This window comes from Malus sylvestris, chromosome 9 (genome assembly GCF_916048215.2).
Source record: "Malus sylvestris chromosome 9, drMalSylv7.2, whole genome shotgun sequence".
NCBI classification, from domain to species: Eukaryota; Viridiplantae; Streptophyta; class Magnoliopsida; order Rosales; family Rosaceae; genus Malus; species Malus sylvestris.
Genome location: NC_062268.1, coordinates 18,558,407 through 18,578,319, shown reverse-complemented (window position 1 = coordinate 18,578,319; position 19,913 = coordinate 18,558,407). Strand labels below are relative to the sequence as shown.

The window sequence follows — 19,913 nt, the reverse complement described above, 5'->3', positions numbered from 1 at the left end:
CAACATTCCTTGAATCGGTCATGAACTGTTCTGAGGAGGTTCCTTAATAGTTTTGTGGAGCCGAAGTACACTTTTGATTAAATGGTTATCACATTTGCGATGGATTTAGGGGTTTAGGAAAATGTATTGGGAAAACCATACAAATATTGGAACTTGGTACTTCTCTAATTTTGGTGACACATTGGTTGGAAAACCTGAAAATTTTATTTAAATCAGTTGAAATTTCTTTATTTTCATCCAAATGTAAGCTTTTGGATCATTAATAATGGCTTATTTTATCAACACTCCACATATTGTTGAATGCACCCCACAACTTTAATACACTCCACATTTGCTTTTTTAATTAAAATTTATCTTAATACACTCTATTTACTTTTCCATAATACTATCACACCCCACACCTCAATATACACCTCTCATTTTCTACATATACCCCCACACTCTTCATATCTTAAAAAAGAAAAAAAATTTAGCCCTCCCCCTTCTCCAGCAAGAACCAGCCACAATTATTCTTCTTCTACCATGCCACGCCAAATGTTGATTAAAGAGTAACATTGCTTTGATTAAAAACTTGCGGTCACAACATTTAAAGGAAAGGCCAATGCTTCAGTTCCTCTATTCTTTTTGTTCAGACTTCAACGCAGGATAAGCAGGACAATGTTACGAAACCTAAAAGATGTGTACGCAAAAGAAAGGGACAACCTTTCCGAGCTCTCCTCGAAAATATGTGGAAACCATATATCCTTAAAACAAGACTTGCAAATGAGGGCCTTTGTATTGCTTCTCTGAGCCGAACAACCAACTAATAAGACTAATTAAGGGGTTACTTGATTTGGTATGGAAGATTGATTTGATTGAAGGAATCAGGTTCAGAAAGATGGAAACTGCCCAAGTAGGAATATAAAAATGGGGACAAAAGTTGGGATTAATTGATTGAATATCAATTATCAATGTGAAGTGTATTTGGTTTTGGATTAAGATTTTCTCATGAATAATTTTTTCAGTCAACGTCTTTGTAGTTTTATTGATTAGGATTGTGTTCTACGTACAATGGAGAGGGAATGGTTTTGAGAGTTGAAGAAAATAAATAATATCGGAATGTGTTATTTGGGGTGTATTTAGAATTATTTTAATTTTTTTTATAATCTTATAAGGTCGAAATAGTCATTGTATATTAAGGTATACAAGTCATTTAACATTAAATTTTAATGTGGGGAGCTAATAAAAAAAAACCTTAATAATTCAAACAACTTGAGTAAGCCCTTAGCCAAGAAAATAAACTCACAAAATTTGAGGCAATGCATATAGTAATGATTAATAAAAAAGAAAAAAAAAAGAAATGCATATGAAAAATCCACATAAAAGCAAATGGAAACAAGAGGTTGGATTATCCCAATAATCTTGGGCAAATTTAAATTTCTCCTTGTTGAAAGAGAAGGCCAGGCCATTGCCTCTGCATTTCAGCCATGAATCACATGATTGAGAGTTCTTATGTGAAGTTTACAATGAAGACAAACCCTAATGCACCTCTCAATGAAAAAAATAAAACCCTGCCTACGTTTTTGTCTATGTCCCCATGCACAAAGACCCCATGGCATCTTACTGTGAGCCTCATCGCATCATATATCCATTCTCCTTTCTCCATCTTCCCTTTCATTGGGCTCCATCTCTTCCAAATGCAATCGTGCCCAAATAATCAAATCACAACCACAAATAAATTTTCAGGTTACTGAAACAACCCTACGTGATTTTCTATTTTGTTTATGATCATTTGATTAAATAAATTAAATGAAAAACAATTAATACAATTAAAAACTGATGTATAGAGAAAATCGTGTGTTTATTTGCCTTCTACTTAAATAATAACACATGCATTGTTTATATTTAAACAAAATTGGAATAGTGTATTTTTTTATGTCTCGTATTAAAACTTTGCCTTCACATAAAAATTGTCAATAAGTAAAACAGAAATGCAATGCTACAAATAATAATTTTAAAATGAAATAAGATATTTCTCAGAAAGATGTATGAGAGAATGATTTATTCTTTAGAATTGATGCGAAGTAATTATGCTTACGGATATGTAATAACTTGTCAACCTAGACTATTTCTTGATGAAGCCAAAATACTTCTTGCTTCTCAAGCATGTTCACAGTTTCTTAACATGGGACTTGTAACATTAAAGATGCACTCCAAACATACACACATTAGCTAGCTATTAAAGATTATGTGTCTATTTTCCCAATGTCAATTTGAAAATTTGACGTGCTTCACTACTAAAATACAAAATTATTTCCCTATAATACACGGAAGTGAAATTAATTAGTAAATACAGAAATAAAAATGCAAGGGTGTTTTAGTAATCTGGGGGAAAGACCAATTGGTATACAATTATAATTCTGCAGAAGAAGGGGACTCACATTTCTGAGCTGCTTCATTTCCCATTTCTTGATCTCTCTCTCATTTGGTTTCACAAATTTCAGGCATAAGAGAGGGAGACAGAGAGGAGTAAGCGAGGAAAGCTCATCAAACCGAAAGACTCTTTCTCCTCTATCTCTCTCTCTCTCTCTCTCCTGCACACTATCTCTCTCTGTTTCTGCAGTAGTGAATACAAAGGCCAGCGAAAGACTCTCCCTTTCACAAATCCGTCGCCATGATGTCCTTGAATAGAAGCTGTTTTCTGGTAATATAAAGCAAACCCATTTCTCAGATCACAATTTCAAGCGCACCCACTTCACAAAAATTCAATCGCAAAAGAATAAAATGGAATCAAAATTCAGAAGAAAAAAAAAAGAAAGATTCAATTTATGGGTCTTCCTTGTTCTTCTTCCCCGCATTGAAATTTCAAATCTTTTCGACTTTCTGATTGGTGAATGAGATTTTCATTTCTGGGTTTTTTTTCTTCAAATTGTTCGTTTAATTTACTTATCTGATTATTATGAATTAATTTTTTGAGAATTAATTAATTAAATTTTTGTTTTTGCAGGGGAACCCGGCCGTTGCTGGGTCTTCAAGCCCGTTCTCTCAGAGCCAGAAGAGGCGGCCAGCGTCGCTGAAAGTGGTGGCTTTGATCCCAAAAGCCCGGACAGGTGACCGAAACGGCAGCGTCGTGATGGAGAGCACATTGCAGGAGGTGAAGACCGAATCCGAGGTGGTTGAGCTGAAATCTACCGTCCATGGTGGGGTAAAAGACGTGTACGGTGAGGATACTGCCACCGAGGACCAATTTGTCACACCCTGGAGTGTCTCGGTTGCTAGGTGGGTGAGAGCAAAGATCGATTATGCTTACGGTTGTTATTGATATTATCGTTGTTTAATGTTAAAGGTGGTCTGGTTTTATTAAAGTATTTTAATTTCGATGAAATCTATGATCTTTTTTGCCTTTTTCTATTTTTATATTTTGTGCAAGTTACATCATTTATGTTACTTTTAGTGATATCTGTACGTATTGCGGGCTGCTTGCTGAATTGACAGGGCAGTTGCTTAATTAGTTAATATATCACTTAGTACCATGGTCTTGTTGGATTAGTCAGATTTTCGATTCACTCTCGTTGATGACGATGAATTTGATACCCAATTATTGTGGCATTTCATTGTGTTGCTTAGTCTCAATCTCACACCCTGTAAATATAGTGTTGAAAAACAAATTAGTTGCAATGTGTGTGTAATGTATTAATGAAATTATGAGAGTCCCTGCATAGTTTCTAAGTATTCTGAGAATTTTGATGGGTTTTAGATTTACTTCCTCGATTACGAAATTGTTTTGGATGTTGTAGATGTTTAATTTTCTCCAAGGAAAAGTAATGGATATTTAATGAAGTCAAATACTTTTCTGGTTCATGTACATGTTTGTTGTTGATGACATATTTAGGTACATGTTGAAAATTGATGATTCGGTTCTTTAATTAGGTAACTAAGTTATGGGTATCCGACTAGACATATGTACAAAAAAAGTAGCACCACACAACCAAAATGTTAAGAAGAATCTTTAACAAGCCACCAAAAAGAAAGTCTAATGCAACCTTATATGGTTGTGCTTCACTTGCCATATTGTGGGGGGTGGGGCCATGATTTACACGCGGCATGATAAAAGAAGCTCCACCCCATTTAGGCTGAACGTGGTTCATGATTTTCTCGTGAAATGGACATGTATTTTTGTTCGCTAATGATCTTTCGTTCCTTAGTTTAAGTTGCATGAATTTTACCTTTGGAGGTTGTGCCAAAGAAATGTGAGAATTAATTTTATGTTATATGCAATTTTGGTCCCAACCTCTCAATGTAGTTCTGTGTTAAACTTTGTATACCTTACACAGAAATTCTCTTTGCTATTTGTATTCTTTGCACCTTTGTATAAATTACTCTTTTGTCTTTCCCCGCAGTGGATATACGTTGATACGATCTCCACACCACAACAAAGGTCTTGCCTTCACAGAGAAAGAGAGAGATGCCCACTACTTGCGTGGCCTTCTTCCCCCAGTTGTTATTTCTCAAGAACTTCAGGTCTTCTAATCAGCTTATACATGCTTGCAGAGTTACATCACTTTTTGTATACTTGTTTTATACAAAAATGAAAATCATTTAGACTTTACCGCTAAATCGTTAATCTACTTGACAGGTTAAGAAAATGATAAATAGTATCCGTCAGTATCAAGTTCCACTGCAGAAGTATATTGCCATGATGGATCTTCAGGTACCAATAATCATTTCAATGATATATTTGTTTGAGCCTGTTAATTTTTGCTACCGAAATGGCGACTTTTAAACTTTCAATTACATATGCTTTCAGGGGAGAAATGAAAAGCTATTCTACAAGCTTCTTATTGAGCATGTTGAGGAATTACTTCCAGTTGTCTATACTCCTACTGTCGGTGAAGCTTGCCAGAAATATGGAAGCATATTTACGCAACCACAGGGCCTTTTCATAAGTTTGAAAGAAAAGTATGCTTCATTGCAATTTAATTTTGTTCTCTGCTTTGATGGCCACTTCCAAATTGGGTTGAAGCTTATTGCTATCCTTTTTTCCTTGCAATCTCTTAAGGGGCAAGATTCTTGAAGTATTGAGGAACTGGCCTGAGCAGAATATTCAAGTCATTGTTGTCACTGATGGAGAGCGGATCCTAGGGCTCGGGGATCTTGGCTCTCATGTAAACACCGTTAAAAATAAATTTCTAGTCGTGGGGATAGAAAGCAATATGAGATACCTTTTGCCTTTGAAGAGAATATTGCATGTTCTTGTTGCACTCCCTGTAAGTAGTCAACTGATAACAGTATGTGATGTTTTCTCAGGGGATGGGTATACCTGTGGGTAAACTTGCTCTATACACGGCACTTGGAGGAGTTCGTCCTTCTGCTGTAAGTATCTGTGATGACCAATGCTATTCTTTCCGACGTGACTGACTTATAAAGTCATTGTACCCCAAAATTACTGTATTGCATTTCTTTTATTCCTAAAGATGTTAAGAGGACCTCGACATTTTCACTGTTATCTTTAATATTGATTCTAAGTGAATATGTATTTTTTTCTATGTTTTTCAGTGCTTGCCTGTAACCATTGATGTTGGTACAAACAATGAGAAGCTGTTGAATGATGAGTTTTACATAGGGCTGAGGCAAAAGAGGGCTACTGGGCAGGTATATGACATGTTTGCGTTGCTTGTTTACTGTTCGAATCATTTGTGATGGTTTATGTTGTTTTCTCTCTTACCAAAGTGGGTTTGCTCCTTTCTTTAGGAATATGCAGAACTCCTGCATGAATTCATGACTGCAGTCAAGCAGAATTACGGGGAGAAAGTTCTTGTTCAGGTATTTGGTGGACAAAGTCAGTTTTCAATTTTTTGGCTGTGCTGATAAACTCAGTCCTTTGTTTCATTTTAACTATACCTTTCCTGAGCTCATTTGTCATGCTCTGTAGTTTGAAGACTTTGCAAACCACAATGCTTTTGATCTGCTCGCAAAGTATGCCTCAACCCATCTTGTTTTTAACGATGACATTCAGGTAAGTTGCAAGAGATTTGTAGTTATGGTATTTATAGCACTTAAGAAAAGCACAACACTAATGCTTGTGTAAGTAATTCATTCCAGGGGACAGCATCGGTGGTTCTTGCAGGGCTTCTTGCAGCTTTGAAGTTAGTAAAGGGATCCTTATCTGAACACAGATTTTTATTCCTTGGTGCTGGAGAGGTGAGTACATTCCTTAGTCGAGGGATCCTTTTCATTAATGTTAAAGAGTAGTCGAAGGGGTATCCCTCCCTCAACCAACACTCACCTCTTTTTCAATTTTTTTTCACATATATTTTCTTTCGTCCTCGTTCTCGAACCCTTACTGATATCCCATGTTCTAGGACTTTGTTGTTGTGTTTCACACTCTCACTTGTTTAATGGTTTCAGGCCGGCACTGGCATAGCAGAACTCATAGCCCTTGAAATTTCCAAGCAGGTTATAAGCTAATATTTGTTTCTTTTACTTTGTATGTAGCATGTAGTATGTACTAAGAAAGATCCTCAGTATTTATTGTAAAGAGATGTATTAGATTCAAATAATTAGAATAGTTTTTGATACATAGCACCTGAATTATTGCAGACAAATACCCCAGTGGAAGAGACCCGCAAGAACATTTGGCTTGTGGACTCAAAGGTACGGAGAGCTGATCTAAATTCTTGCTGTCTGCAATAGGATTTTGTTTTCTTTCCATCAGTTTTCATTTGGTAAGAAATTCATTTGCAGGGATTGATTGTCAGTTCTCGGTTGGATTCACTCCAACACTTTAAAAAGCCCTGGGCTCATGAACATGAACCAGTCGGGGAACTTGTAGATGCTGTTAAGGTGTGAAATCTCTCTCCTCTCTCTCACACACTCTCTCCACTCTCTCCACACGCACACACAGAGATGCATATATGTTGACAGCACACAAACAACTTAATAGTGCATATAAATAAAGCAGAAGTTTTTTAGTGACTATACTTTTGTCCTTTTTCAATCAGTCAATCAAGCCAACAGTATTAATTGGAACGTCAGGTGTAGGAAGAACATTCACTAAAGAAGTGGTTGAGGCTATGGCTTCCATGAATGAGGTATCTCTTTTCCTTAATTCATTCTTTAGTTGTTTATTGTGTTGGCCGTCATCCATACGGGGACCAGAATTTTAGAATTTTATTTTCTGTTCTTGTTCGTATGGATTTGAGAAATCAGTTTGTTTAATGGCCACGTTGAGAAATTTCATTTTATTGGCCTTAGTGAAAGATTGCATTTACTCCCTCTAGAAGGTAAGGGCTGACCATTTCTTTTTGTGACCTGCTAATAGAGACCTATTATTCTCGCTCTTTCCAATCCAACATCACAATCTGAATGTACTGCGGAAGAAGCATATACATGGACTGAGGTATTACAACCTTTGCATGTTTTGCTTAATATTGTATCATTCACTGTATACTCGATGGTTAGAGACCGACGTTTCGTTTCCTTCCTCGTATTATTTTCAGGGTCGTGCCATATATTGTAGTGGAAGCCCATTCCCGCCAGTTGAATATAATGGGAAGGTTTACTATCCTGGCCAGGTATTGGTTCTAGAGAATCTGATTATGTCCGGTATTGACATATGTAATACCTTTGGACTGACTTTGGCATTTATTTTGTTGTCATTCAGGCAAACAATGCATACATCTTCCCTGGATTCGGTCTGGGTTTAATAATGTCTGGTACTATCCGTGTTCACGACGACATGCTTCTGGCAGCTTGTAAGTGCACAAAAGATATCAATGTAAAGGGTGTTTAATTTATTCAAGCCTTTAGACCTTATGTCATGTTTGTTCCTTGGAACAGCGGAAGCGTTGGCTTCAATGGTGACCCAGGAAGACTTTGACAAGGGACTCATATACCCTCCATTCACAAACATCAGAAAGATTTCGGCGCATATTGCTGCTAAAGTAGCTGCGAAATCATATGAACTTGGTTAGTCATTCTCCAGAGGCTCTATTCTTGTAAGATTTCGTGCTACTTAACGATGGGCCAAAATGTCTAATATTTCTGCAATTGGCTTTTCTAGGTTTGGCCACCCGCCTCCCCGAACCAAGAGATCTGGAGAAGTATGCTGAAAGCTGTATGTACAGCCCTTCCTATCGAAGTTTCCGGTAAACTATTTGAAGTTACCTCGGTTTGTTGTACCGAGGTCAACAACTGCGGTTGAAAAGGATCGATTATTTTGTGGTTTTGATTGTTTATTTTGCCTTTGGTTTTTCGCATCTCATTTGGTCTATTATTATGTGACCTATGTGGTACATGAGAAGTAGGATGGGTGCAGTGCAGGTAGCTGGGTTAGGAGTCAAAATATAGTTTGAAAAATGTCTTCCAACTGTCAAATTTAAGTTACTCTTATCCCCCAAATGTTCCACTGAACAAACAGCAAACTTCGACACGTCATTCAGTCATGCGATTCGCCTCCTTTCTTATCGTACTTCATGGCTCATTTTGAAAATCACTTCATATTCGTATCGTCCTTTTGATAAAAAGTGCGGACAATATCTTAGCCTAGATTTGGTTGGAGAGAAAATGATAGATGTGTTCCTGCAATTTAAGTGGTGAGAGGGATGGTGGAATAAAATGATAAGCTAAGAACAGAGTGGCTTAAATAAAGGAAAATAAAATTTGAGCTCATCTAACCTCATTTTTTTGGCATATCATGAAATCTTTTTAGACAGATTCAAAGGAAAGCTGGTGCGAGTGATGGTTTTATATTTGAGTCGTAGATTTATGTAGGTTGAACTTTTTCAGGCAATACACTCCTAAACTCTAAACAAAAATAATTGAAATCAAAGAAGAAAAACTTGCATAAAATAATTCATGCCTTAGTTACGTTATGGTAAGGATTTGATCATTGGAGGTGTTTATTGTAAATTTAAGTTTTGTTGTTAATTTCATCTTGTAAGTGATGAAAATTATACAATAGGGTAAAAAGATAATTCATATTTAAAGTTTAAGTTGGGTGTAACCACTTAGTACTACGGTCTGATGATATTTCTTTTTCATCTGTAAGTGACAGGTCTTAGGTTCGATTCTTGCCAAATGCGAATTTGAACCACATTATTGCTAGACTATTGTAAGGATAAGCCTAGCCTCTCCCCTTTAATATAGATAATATCATTTGTTAAAAAAAAAAAAATTAAGTTGTTTGTAGAATGAAGTTACATGAGTTCAAATAAATTTTTTCTATAATAAAATATCACATTGTTGGAAAGTAAATGATAGATGAAAGGAGAGAAATTTGGGAAAATAAACTTTTTCAAACGATAAAAATGTATAAATATACTTTTTCAAAATTAAATAACATACTGTCATTTAGTACTACGGTTTAATGATATTCTTTTTTACTTGTAAATGAGAAATCTTAGATTCGATTCTCGTTAAAGGTGATTTAATCATATTATTATAACTAATCCATTGTGAGGTTTAGCCCACTTTCGCACTTCCTAGTGTAAATAATCTTGTTTGTTCAAAAATAAATAAATAAACAACTTACTTACATCATAGTAGATATAGTTACATTCAATCGCGGGATCAAAATCTCAAATATTCTCAATAACCAGCTCATCCTTGCAGGCACAAACACCGAAAACCTTCCCCTACTCCACATTGCTATTTTGTTATGCTACTAAATTTGTAGAAAGAAAAAAATTGTAAATTAAATGATGTGTCATCAATAGAAATAAACACGTTTATTAAACGATTCGCTTACGTAATAATCCAATTATCAACTTCTATATTATTTAGATTACAAAATTTAATCTCTCTAACATTACCTCTAATTCCCTCTCACACGACCCCTAATCCGGCATGGGTACCCAAGAACCTCTAGAAACACCACATGCACATAATTCATAAGAAGCGAAGAAAGTTGCTCATCCAAATTCACGTTCACACCCCCAAAAACATTTAGTCACTACCAAAGATAAGATAATAAAGTTAAAAACTTAGGGATTCCTGGAAGTTCATCTCTCCAATAAACACCAAGTTAACCTACTTTATTTCTTTTCTCTCTTCAAAGTCTCGTACTAAATTTGAAAACAAAATTAGTCTGCAAACCTTGACTTTGCTTTCTTTCGTTCGTTTCCTCTCACCTCACATCTCACGTGTCCGTACAAATCAACTTTAACTTCTTTGTCCTCGTATGATAATGTTGTTAATTTATGATTGGAAACCTATCCATGAATGTGGTCCTCTGAAATCTATATGTGATCCATGATTTTATTAATTATTATTATCATTTCGTTTCGTTCATATATCTTGATATAGAACCGAAACATTAAAACCCCTCAAAGTTTGTTTTTTAATACGGATTAAACTAAGTCACGCAATGCGTTATCAATTATTTTATATAAAACTCATTATTTATGAAAATTGAATTTGAGATATCTCACTTACACTTATAAGTAGAGAAAAATGTCACTCGACTTAAAGCAAAATAAGATACTGGATGGTTAAGATTGTGAGAAATATAGGATGTGGTTCGGTCAATTATAGCTACAAAACATCATCACTTAAAGCATCTCTAACAAGTGATGCAAAATGTTTTTGTAGGCTAGAAAGGTCTCTAATGCGTTGTCCGAAAAATGTAAATTTACATCTTTAGCATGTAAATTTACGTCTCTAATGCGTTGTTAGAATACCAAATTGATATTTCCAGAACTCACATTTACGTCTTTCAAAAATATAAAAATGAGATGTTAATATGACTTTTACGTATATCTTAGAGTAGGAGTTGGCCAATTAATCATGATCATCCACCATCCAAAAATGGAAAGGGAAATTTTATATGAACCCATGTAACCTCTTTCTACACCCAACTTATTCTCTACACTCATATTATTTTTAATTAAAGAATTAATATCTCTTTAAACCCAAGTTTATTACCTAAACTACCCTCTCAAACTCAAATCAAAATGTGAAGTTATCTTTACACCCATCTATAAAATAAAATCCCAAATTGAATTGGACTTAACAGAAGAAAAAAAAAATATCCCCTCATAGCTAACTAGCTTGAATTTGGGTACATAAGAAAATGTTCTATATGTTATTGGCTTATTGAACGTTAATAATTTGAAGAACTGATCAGTTTAATTTTTCAGTTCAAGGTATATTTGTATATCTATCTATACATCATGTCCACAAGAACCCTAAAATTATAATTATGACAATTGAGACTTAATTGAACTTTATTTAACGTGGATCTGAAGTGTTGGTTTTGAATTCTATACGTACATTTACTGATTCGTGAGTGATTGACTCGCCAAATGCATTTTTGCCAAATACAGTTACGTCGCTATTTAGCATAAGCAGTGTTGTAAACCCTCTTAATGGTGCATAAATTGAGAATGCCCAAGAGCTCGTTGTTGCTAGTGCATATAGGGGTCCTAAACTGACTCGTTGCAAACCCATTTTTTATGAATTGTTCCCAAATTTTCTTGAAAGTTCCCTTCTCCACAATTCAAAGCTCAAGAGGGCCGATCGAATTGCTTATCCTTGAGACCACTTAGCAATGATCCAAAAATGATGCATCCATTTCTCTACAACATTCACTAAGAACTCTCTCTTCAACTCCCCCTTGATCTCCCAGTATATTATGTAGTGGCCTGGTTGGGACTTGCTCAGTAGTTGATCAACTCGACTTTCGACTTCTCAGTGGTTGATCAGACCCTTTCTGGGCCACCATTTGAAGGTCATTTTCAGTGTTTTTGTCAATGTCTACTGTCAGTATTGATAGTATTTTGTAAAAATGGTGATTTTGTATGGTAAGGTTTGAATATTAGGTGTGGGTCTATTGATAAATTTTTGTTTTAAAGTTAATTTTGTTTTGTACTTGATGGTAATTATGTGATAAGGTAAAAAATATAATTTTCATTTACAATTTAAGTTGGATGTAGAGAAAAGTTTTATGGATTCAAATAAAATTTCCTAAATGGAAATGAATTGTATTATCCATATTGTATTTCATCCATCCATCTTGCAAGTTGCAACCATGTTGACCTCAAACAAACGGTCACCCTGCACAAATCATGGTTTTAACTTTCACATTACGAAACCTTGAGAATTGTAATTGTCGGCATAATTGGATAATCTAAAAGTAAACAAAATTTTAATTGGGTGACTTCCTTAATTTTAGGTGTAGAAAACATATTGTCGGGTGGGTTAGTTGAGAAATTATTCGATAATACCGTATCACCATGTGGATGGTAGAGAGATTTTTCAGTGTAACCGTCACACGATATGGTATATCACGTGTCCCTATATAAATGATGAATTATGTGTGTTAAAATATTAATAACTTAAAAATTAAAAAATTTCACCATTTGCATAAAAACATGCGGTATATCATTCGTGTTCCAGTTACAACTAAAAATTTCTCCAGCATGGTGGTACTTTCAATGATACGTGTTCTCTATTTTTATATTAGATTTGAATTTTAGTTTCTCTTTTTAGAATATAAAATAAAAAATAAAAAATCGCTTGCATCTGCAATCTTCAATTATATTGGAGCGCAAAATCTGCAGTCGCTTGCATTACATCGTTCTGAAAATCTCTGAGTAAATGTTAGGTTGTTGATCACCGTTCTGATTAATCTTTAAGCGTTTAAAATTTTTTAAAATGCTATTGGTCATCGTCCTGATTAATCTTTAGGCGTTTAAAAATTTAAAAAAGGCTATTGCTCATGGTCCCGATTAATCTTTAGGCATTTATATATTAAAAAAAAGGTGTCTAAACCTCCCTAGGCATCAACCTAGTACGCTTAGGCGTCCGCTTAACCCGCCTAAATCCACCTAGGTCGGAACTCTCAGTTAGACAAAAAATCGATACCTTTCATTTTGAATTTTATTTTTGTTCAATAAATTATAAACAACTTATTGAATATTTGGATGATCATTCATTATATGTTCTAATTAAAGAGAAACAAATCTTCTTCTGTAAGATTGTATTTTCTTGACTGAATAAACAATTACATGGATGTACATATATATAGCCTTTTGGCTCTTTACATTTATACCCTTAGCTTCCTTAACTAAACTTTTACAATCCTAACTAACCACAACTAATAACAAAACTAACTACATTTTGTTTTTCCAAACTATTTATCATTAACAGAAATGGATGATGTATCATCTGTCCTAATACACCCACTCAAGCGAGAGGAGGAATCAGAATTGATGCCAAGAGGAAGCTTGGAACACAAGTAGCGGAATCTGGTTTTGGACAAGGACTTGGTGTGTAGATCAGCCAATTGATCTGCACTGCAAACAAACTGCACTTTAAGCAGATGAGCTAAAACCAGTTCTCTAATGTAGTGGTAGTCAATCTCGACATGCTTTGTGCGAGCATGGAATACAGGATTTGAAGCTAAGGAAATGGCGGAGATGTTATCACACCACAGAGTAGGCAGTTTAGGAATAGAACAGTGAAGGTCACTAAGAATTTTGCAGACCCAAGTGAGTTCTGCAGCTGTGTGAGCCAGAGACCGATATTCTGCTTCTGTAGAAGAACGAGCAACAGTGCTTTGTTTCTTGGCACTCCAGCTGATGAGATTAGAGCCAAGAAAAACACAATAACCAGTAGTCGACCGCCGATCAAACGTGCAGCCAGCCCAATCAGCATCTGAGTAGGCGGAGAGATCAACAGAACCTTTGGTAAACCACAGTCTTTGGGAAAAAGAACCTTTGAGAAAACGAAGGACTCTTTTAGCGGCCTGAAAGTGTTGATCACGCGGAGCATGCATGAATTGACATAACTGATTAACAGCAAAAGCAATGTCCGGTCTAGTCCAGGTGAGGTATTGAAGACCTCCAACAAGAGACCGATATTCAGTCGAATTGGAGAGAAGAGACCCACTGTGATCCAGTTTTTGAGAGCCAAGTGGTGTGCAGCAAGGCTTTGCACCCTCCATATTTGTCCGCTGGAGAAGATCAAGTAAATATTTTGTTTGATGAAGAAAGATCCCGTAGGAAGACCTCTGAACTTCCAACCCCAAAAAGTAGTGTAAAGGACCAAGATCCTTCACTGGAAAGCTGTCACTTAGCTGCTGAATAAACTGATGACAGAGAGTGGAGTTAGGCCCAGTGACAAGAATGTCATCCACATACACAAGAACTATAACCAACTGAGGACCATTCAATACAAATAAAGATGCATCAGAGGAGGATTGGGTGAAACCAAGAGCATGTAATGCTTGAAACAGTTTATCAAACCAAGCGCGAGGCGCTTGTTTGAGGCCATACAAAGATTTTCTGAGCTTGCATACATGATCAGGAAAGAGAGGATCAATGAAACCAGGGGGTTGTTGCATGTAAACAACCTCTTTTAAGTCACCATGAAGAAAGGCGTTGCTAATATCTAATTGATTTAAGAACCAATTGTGTTGAACAGCAAGAGTAAGCAGAATTCGAATGGTAACCGATTTAGCAACCGGACTAAAAGTTTCTTGGAAATCAATTCCCTTTTGCTGATGAAAGCCCTTGGCCACTAGCCGGGCTTTGTATCGATCGACAGTACCATCAGCTTTTGTCTTGACACGAAACACCCACTTGCAGCCGACGACATTTTGAGTGGAATGAGAAGGAACTAAAGACCAAGTTCCTGTAGAAAGTAATGCATTATATTCATCCTGCATAGCAGCCCTCCAGTGAGCATACTTAGATGCTTGTAAATAGGTGCTTGGAACAAAATCAAGAGGAACTGGGAGTGGATGTTTAGTTGCTGCATAAGCCTTAGGTTTGTAAATTCCTGCCTTAGATCTGGTAACCATAGGATGAACATTAACAGAAATGGGAAGAGGGCTTGGCGCAGGTGGTGATACATCAGGACGTGCAGGCAGAGATGCAGATGGTGATACATCAGAACGATCAGGCATAGAGTCAGGATGAGAAGCACCTGGTGATGAAAGAGACCTCGGGCTAGAGGAAGATAAAGTAGTAGCACCTGGAATAGCAGGTTGAGTAAACTTGCTAAAGTAAAGGTCCATGGAAGAAGAAGAAACTGGAGCAGCATTGTCTGACCGAGAGTAATGAAGAGGCAGGGACTGAAAAGGATATGCGTCTTCATGAAAAATTACATGTCTAGAGATGTAGACTCGGTTGTCAATAGGATCAAAACAGCGATAGCCTTTGTGTTGAAGACTGTAGCCCAAAAATATACAGCTTTTGCTCTTAGCATCCAGTTTACTATGCACATAAGGTTTGAGCCATGGGAAGCATTGACAACCAAATATTTTGAGTTTGGAATAATCCGGCGGCTGATGAAATAAAATCTCCCAAGGAGATATTGTAAGACCAGAGATGGGCAGGCGATTGATAAGGTATATGGCAGTCGAGAAGGCTTCTACCCAAAACACATGAGGTACATGAGAAGCAACAAGTAAAGTACGAGCTGTTTCAACAAGATGCCTGTGCTTCCTCTCGGCACATCCATTTTATTCAGGAGTATGCGGACAGCTAAATTGATGAAGGATACCATGTGTGCGAAGAAAGGAAGCAAAAGAGTGACCAGTGAACTCACCCCCTGAATCTGAACGCAAAGTTTGTATTTTATTTCCAAGTAAATTTTCTACATAGTTTTTTAAAACAACAAATGTAGAAAATACATCAGACTTGGCTTTCAAAGGGAAAAACCAGCTATATTTACTAAAATCATCAACCAGAAGTAAGTAGTACTGGAAGCCACTACTAGATTTAACAGAAGCAGGTCCCCACAAATCACAGTGCAACAGTTGAAGGCTGCGAGTTGTAGTTGAAGAAGCCACTCCAAAAGGAAGCTTGTGGTTCTTAGCTAGAGCACAGTCTGAACAGAAGAAGTCAACCGAAGATTTACCATTCACTGCAAGCTTATTAGTAGAGATGACCCTGCGAAATATTGAAGAAGATGGATGACCTAAGCGTTGATGCCACACTTTGACAGGAGCTTTAACACTGAGAAAGGCAGAGTGTAAAGAAGGAGAAGAGGTACTGGAACTTTGCAGTGGATAGAAACCATCTCTAACCGGTCCCCGCAAAAGCATCCTCCCCGAAATACGATCCTTGACAGTGGATCCATAAGGGTCAAGAGTTAATTCACAATCATTATCCTTAAGAAATTTAGAAGTAGATAAAAGATTATGTGCCATGGAAGGAACATGAAGGACATTCTGCAGCTTAAAAGAATGATGAGGGGTGTACAGAGAGGAAGAACCAACATTATGAATGGATAAACTTTTACCATTTCCAATATACACTTTGTCCTCTCCAGTGTAAGGAGTAGGAGAAGAGATGTTAGCAATATCATTGGTGATGTGGGATGTAGCTCCAGAATCAATTAACCAAGGCTGAGATGGTTTAGCAGAAAGATGTACACACATGGCAGCAAGTTTAGCTGGAGGAATATGACCACAGATCTCGGGGTTCATGCGATCAAAACAGTCAATGGCCTCATGACTGGTAGATCCACAAATTTGACAAGGTACTTTGAAGGTAAAAGAACCTTGATGATTGCGCGAGCCTTGTTAAATCCGATTACCACGATTAGGATTGAAAGTACCACGATGATTGTGATTACCTCGATTAGAATTGAATTGACCCCTAGAAGGCTTGCCACGATTTGAGTTGTACCGAGAGGCAGATTGAAGTGGTGAAGACTGAGCAGCAAATGCCGAGGGAGTAGGAAGCAGAGGAGGCTGAGACTGCATAGAGAAAGCCTGAAATGGTTCAACCACAGATGCTGAAGAGACTGTCTTCCGTCGAGCCATAAAAAGCTCCTTGGTAAGTAAGAGACCGTGAAGTTCATCCAGAGACGTCGAAGACAAACGAAGCATGATAGAATCAATGAAGGACTCAAACTCATCAGGCAAACCATGTAAAGTAGCAGCAATTAGATCACGATCGGAGACGGAAGCACCTGCAGCATGTAATGAATCTGCAATTTCCTTGATTTGCTGGAGATATCCCGAGATAGAATTGGAGCCTTTCTGAACCGATTGAAGGCGTGAGCGTAATTGATGAATATTAGCCTCCGAAACACCACCAAAACGCTGTTCAAGCTTCACCCAAAGCTCGCGAGAGGACGAAACGCCAACCGTGAACGGAATGATCTCTTCAGAAAGTGTGGAATTCAACCAGATCAGCAGATTTTGATCTTTTTCATACCATTCTTCAAAAGCAGGATTCAGCGAGCGATCAGCCAAGAGAGGCGGTGGACAGATCTCAGTTCCTTCAATCACACCGAGAAGTTTGTATCGCCGGAAAATAGGAGCAAACAACGCTCGCCATGGAAGATAGTTGGAGCTTTTCAGTTTAATCGGCACCATACTGCCAATGTTGTGAATCGTCAGAGAAGTGTACGAATTCAGAGAAGGAGGATTAGAAGAGGAATTAGGGTTTGGAGTCGGAGAAGACGATCCAATTGGGGACGAATCTGACGGAGAAGCCATGATCGCAAACAAGAATCAATCGACGAACAGAAGAGATATCAGAGAAGAAAGAGTGAAGAATTAGAGCTGAAACACCAAGAATCGATCAAGAGAAGATCGATCGATGCGGAAGGTGGATACGATGCTGTGAAGCAAAATGGCGAGATACCATAAAGAGAAACAAATCTTCTTCTGTAAGATTGTATTTTCTTGACTGAATAAACAATTACATGGATGTACATATATATAGCCTTTTGGCTCTTTACATTTATACCCTTAGCTTCCTTAACTAAACTTTTACAATCCTAACTAACCACAACTAATAACAAAACTAACTACATTTTGTTTTTCCAAACTATTTATCATTAACAGAAATGGATGATGTATCATCTGCTCTAATTTTCTTCTATATATGCTCTAATTTGCTCAATCACCTAATTTTTAACTCTTGAAACTTGCAAAACCCTTTTTCCTCTCTTTGTCCTTTCTGGGTCACCTGCACTTCTCTTCGACTTCACCGGCTACAGTTGCAAATTTATAGAAAGACAAACCCATATTGTGCAAAATCTTTTAAAGGTTGATAAAATGAGATAACATATAAAGGGGATGAAGGCGGCGATGTGTATGACCCATGGCAACATTTGCATGTATAGTTGATAAGATCCGATTCTCAGCACCCTAAATCAACCTGCTAGCAACTTGGTATAACAATGGAGGAAGTGATGAAGAAGAAAGAGGAAGAGGGAGAGTTCAGCTCAGGAAATGTTTTTGTAATATTATTTGAGGAATTTGTAGCAATGAGTGTTCATCACCTATTATTCGCAGATGACAGCTTTATTTTTGCTCCAAGCACAATCCATGAGTGCTTGCAAGTGGAAAATTTATGAAGATGCATCGGGCAAGCTATTAACTATTCGAAAAGTTGTGTAGCTTTTAGTGGGAATCTGACCGAATATGATGAACAACTTTTAGCAGATTGCCTAGGAATGCCTAGGGTGATTTATCATGATCGTTACCATGGACTACCGATCTTTGTGGGAAGAGCAAAGAAAGAAACATTTGCTTACATAAACAATAGGTTATGGAAGAAACTGAATGGGTGGAAAAGACCAGAGATGGGCTCAGTAAATGCAACTTTGATGCGGCTTGGGATGAACAACGAGAGACTGGAGGTGTTGGGGAGGTGATTCGAAACGAAGTGGGGGAGTTCGTGGCTGCTATGGCAAAGCAACACACCGGAATATGTTCATTGCTGCTGACGGAGACAATGGCGGCTAGGGATGCCGCGCTCTTCGTTCATGAACAGCAGGTACCTGCTGTGGAAATCGAAGATGATGCTTTGTGAGTAATGGATACACTGTAAAAGAACGATGTAGTTGACGCTTCTCCATTTGGACATATACTAAACAATATTCATACGGTGCTGCAATTAGGGATAAGCAATGGTTATGACGGGCGGGTAACCGTGGTTATTTATTTATAACCGTTTATTCTCATACCTGCATAATCGTTTAGCCGTTGGGTAATTGCCTAAACGGTTATACCCATACCCATAACCGTTTATAAACGGTTAACCATACCTATAACCATGTACCCATTTAACCATAACTGTTTAGTATTCGTTTACCCATTTATCATTTTTTAACCTGTTTATCCTTTCTTTTTCACCATTTACTCATTTTTCACTTGTCTACATGTTTTTTTAACAACTTGAAAATTAAAAAAGAAAAATTTGTCATAATTTTCTTTTTCTAACAATTAAATACCGTTATAGGTACATTCATCATACATTTCCGCGTTTTAATTTTTTAAGTCATTATATCATTCCAATAATTGAAGTAATAGTTTACTGACGATATTTTTAACTGTTAACAATGTAGGTAATATAAAATTTGCTAAGTATTCTTGGGTTACAAAAACTGTTAAAAGATAGTATTCTTGGGTTATTTAACTCGGAATGTAAGGTATTAACATAATATATATAATGGACCATGAAATTTAAAGTGGTTAAGGAAAGCTATATTAAATTAGCTACAGAAATCATGCATTATAGTCAATAGCATTGATCTAAGTTTTGTCCAATAGGGAACATGGTTTGTATTAATTTTACATAAATAAAATAAATGGGCAAACGGTTACCCGTTTATAACCGCGGTTACTACCCATAATAGCCCATTTAAATTTTGCGGGTAAACGGTTATACCCATAACTGTTTATTTATCTAAACGGTTACCCATAACCGTAACCGTAAAATTTAAATGGACGGATAACCATGGTTACCCATAACCGATGGGTATTTGCCCATCCCTAGCTACAATCATTGCCCCGATGAATGACCTCATTTAATAGACGAGAGAAAAACTGGGTGGCACATAGAATGGCACGTCAGAGTTTGAGTTTAGATAATACTGTATTATGGTTGGAGGAACCCTAATCTAATCCTAAACATTTTTTTTAAGAATAGTAATTCTTATTATTTTTTCGGTACGGGATGCTCTTT

The 19,913-nt window shown here is 36.8% G+C and overlaps 1 protein-coding gene across 1 annotated transcript; it reads left to right on the top strand.

The window, feature by feature from the left end:
• Positions 1-2,407: 2,407 nt before the first annotated feature.
• On the top strand, positions 2,408-8,449 carry LOC126582444 (NADP-dependent malic enzyme-like). Its single transcript, XM_050246595.1, has 20 exons — positions 2,408-2,683; positions 2,987-3,258; positions 4,380-4,500; positions 4,616-4,690; positions 4,787-4,938; positions 5,039-5,144; positions 5,287-5,352; positions 5,536-5,631; positions 5,731-5,802; positions 5,912-5,995; positions 6,082-6,180; positions 6,388-6,435; positions 6,580-6,633; positions 6,724-6,822; positions 6,981-7,070; positions 7,301-7,378; positions 7,479-7,553; positions 7,643-7,733; positions 7,819-7,947; positions 8,042-8,449. The coding sequence occupies exons 1-20, from the start codon at positions 2,654-2,656 to the stop codon at positions 8,128-8,130; spliced, it is 1,926 nt and encodes a 641-aa protein (XP_050102552.1). The 5' UTR covers positions 2,408-2,653; the 3' UTR covers positions 8,131-8,449.
• Positions 8,450-19,913: the final 11,464 nt, after the last annotated feature.

Excerpts from the sequence above, each read along its gene's own strand:
- LOC126582444 (XM_050246595.1), top strand. The coding sequence starts at position 2,654 with ATGATGTCCTTGAATAGAAGCTGTTTTCTG. Across the intron at positions 6,436-6,579 it reads CCCTTGAAATTTCCAAGCAG|ACAAATACCCCAGTGGAAGA; the intron begins GTTATAAGCTAA and ends GAATTATTGCAG. Across the intron at positions 7,948-8,041 it reads TGCGAAATCATATGAACTTG|GTTTGGCCACCCGCCTCCCC; the intron begins GTTAGTCATTCT and ends TGGCTTTTCTAG.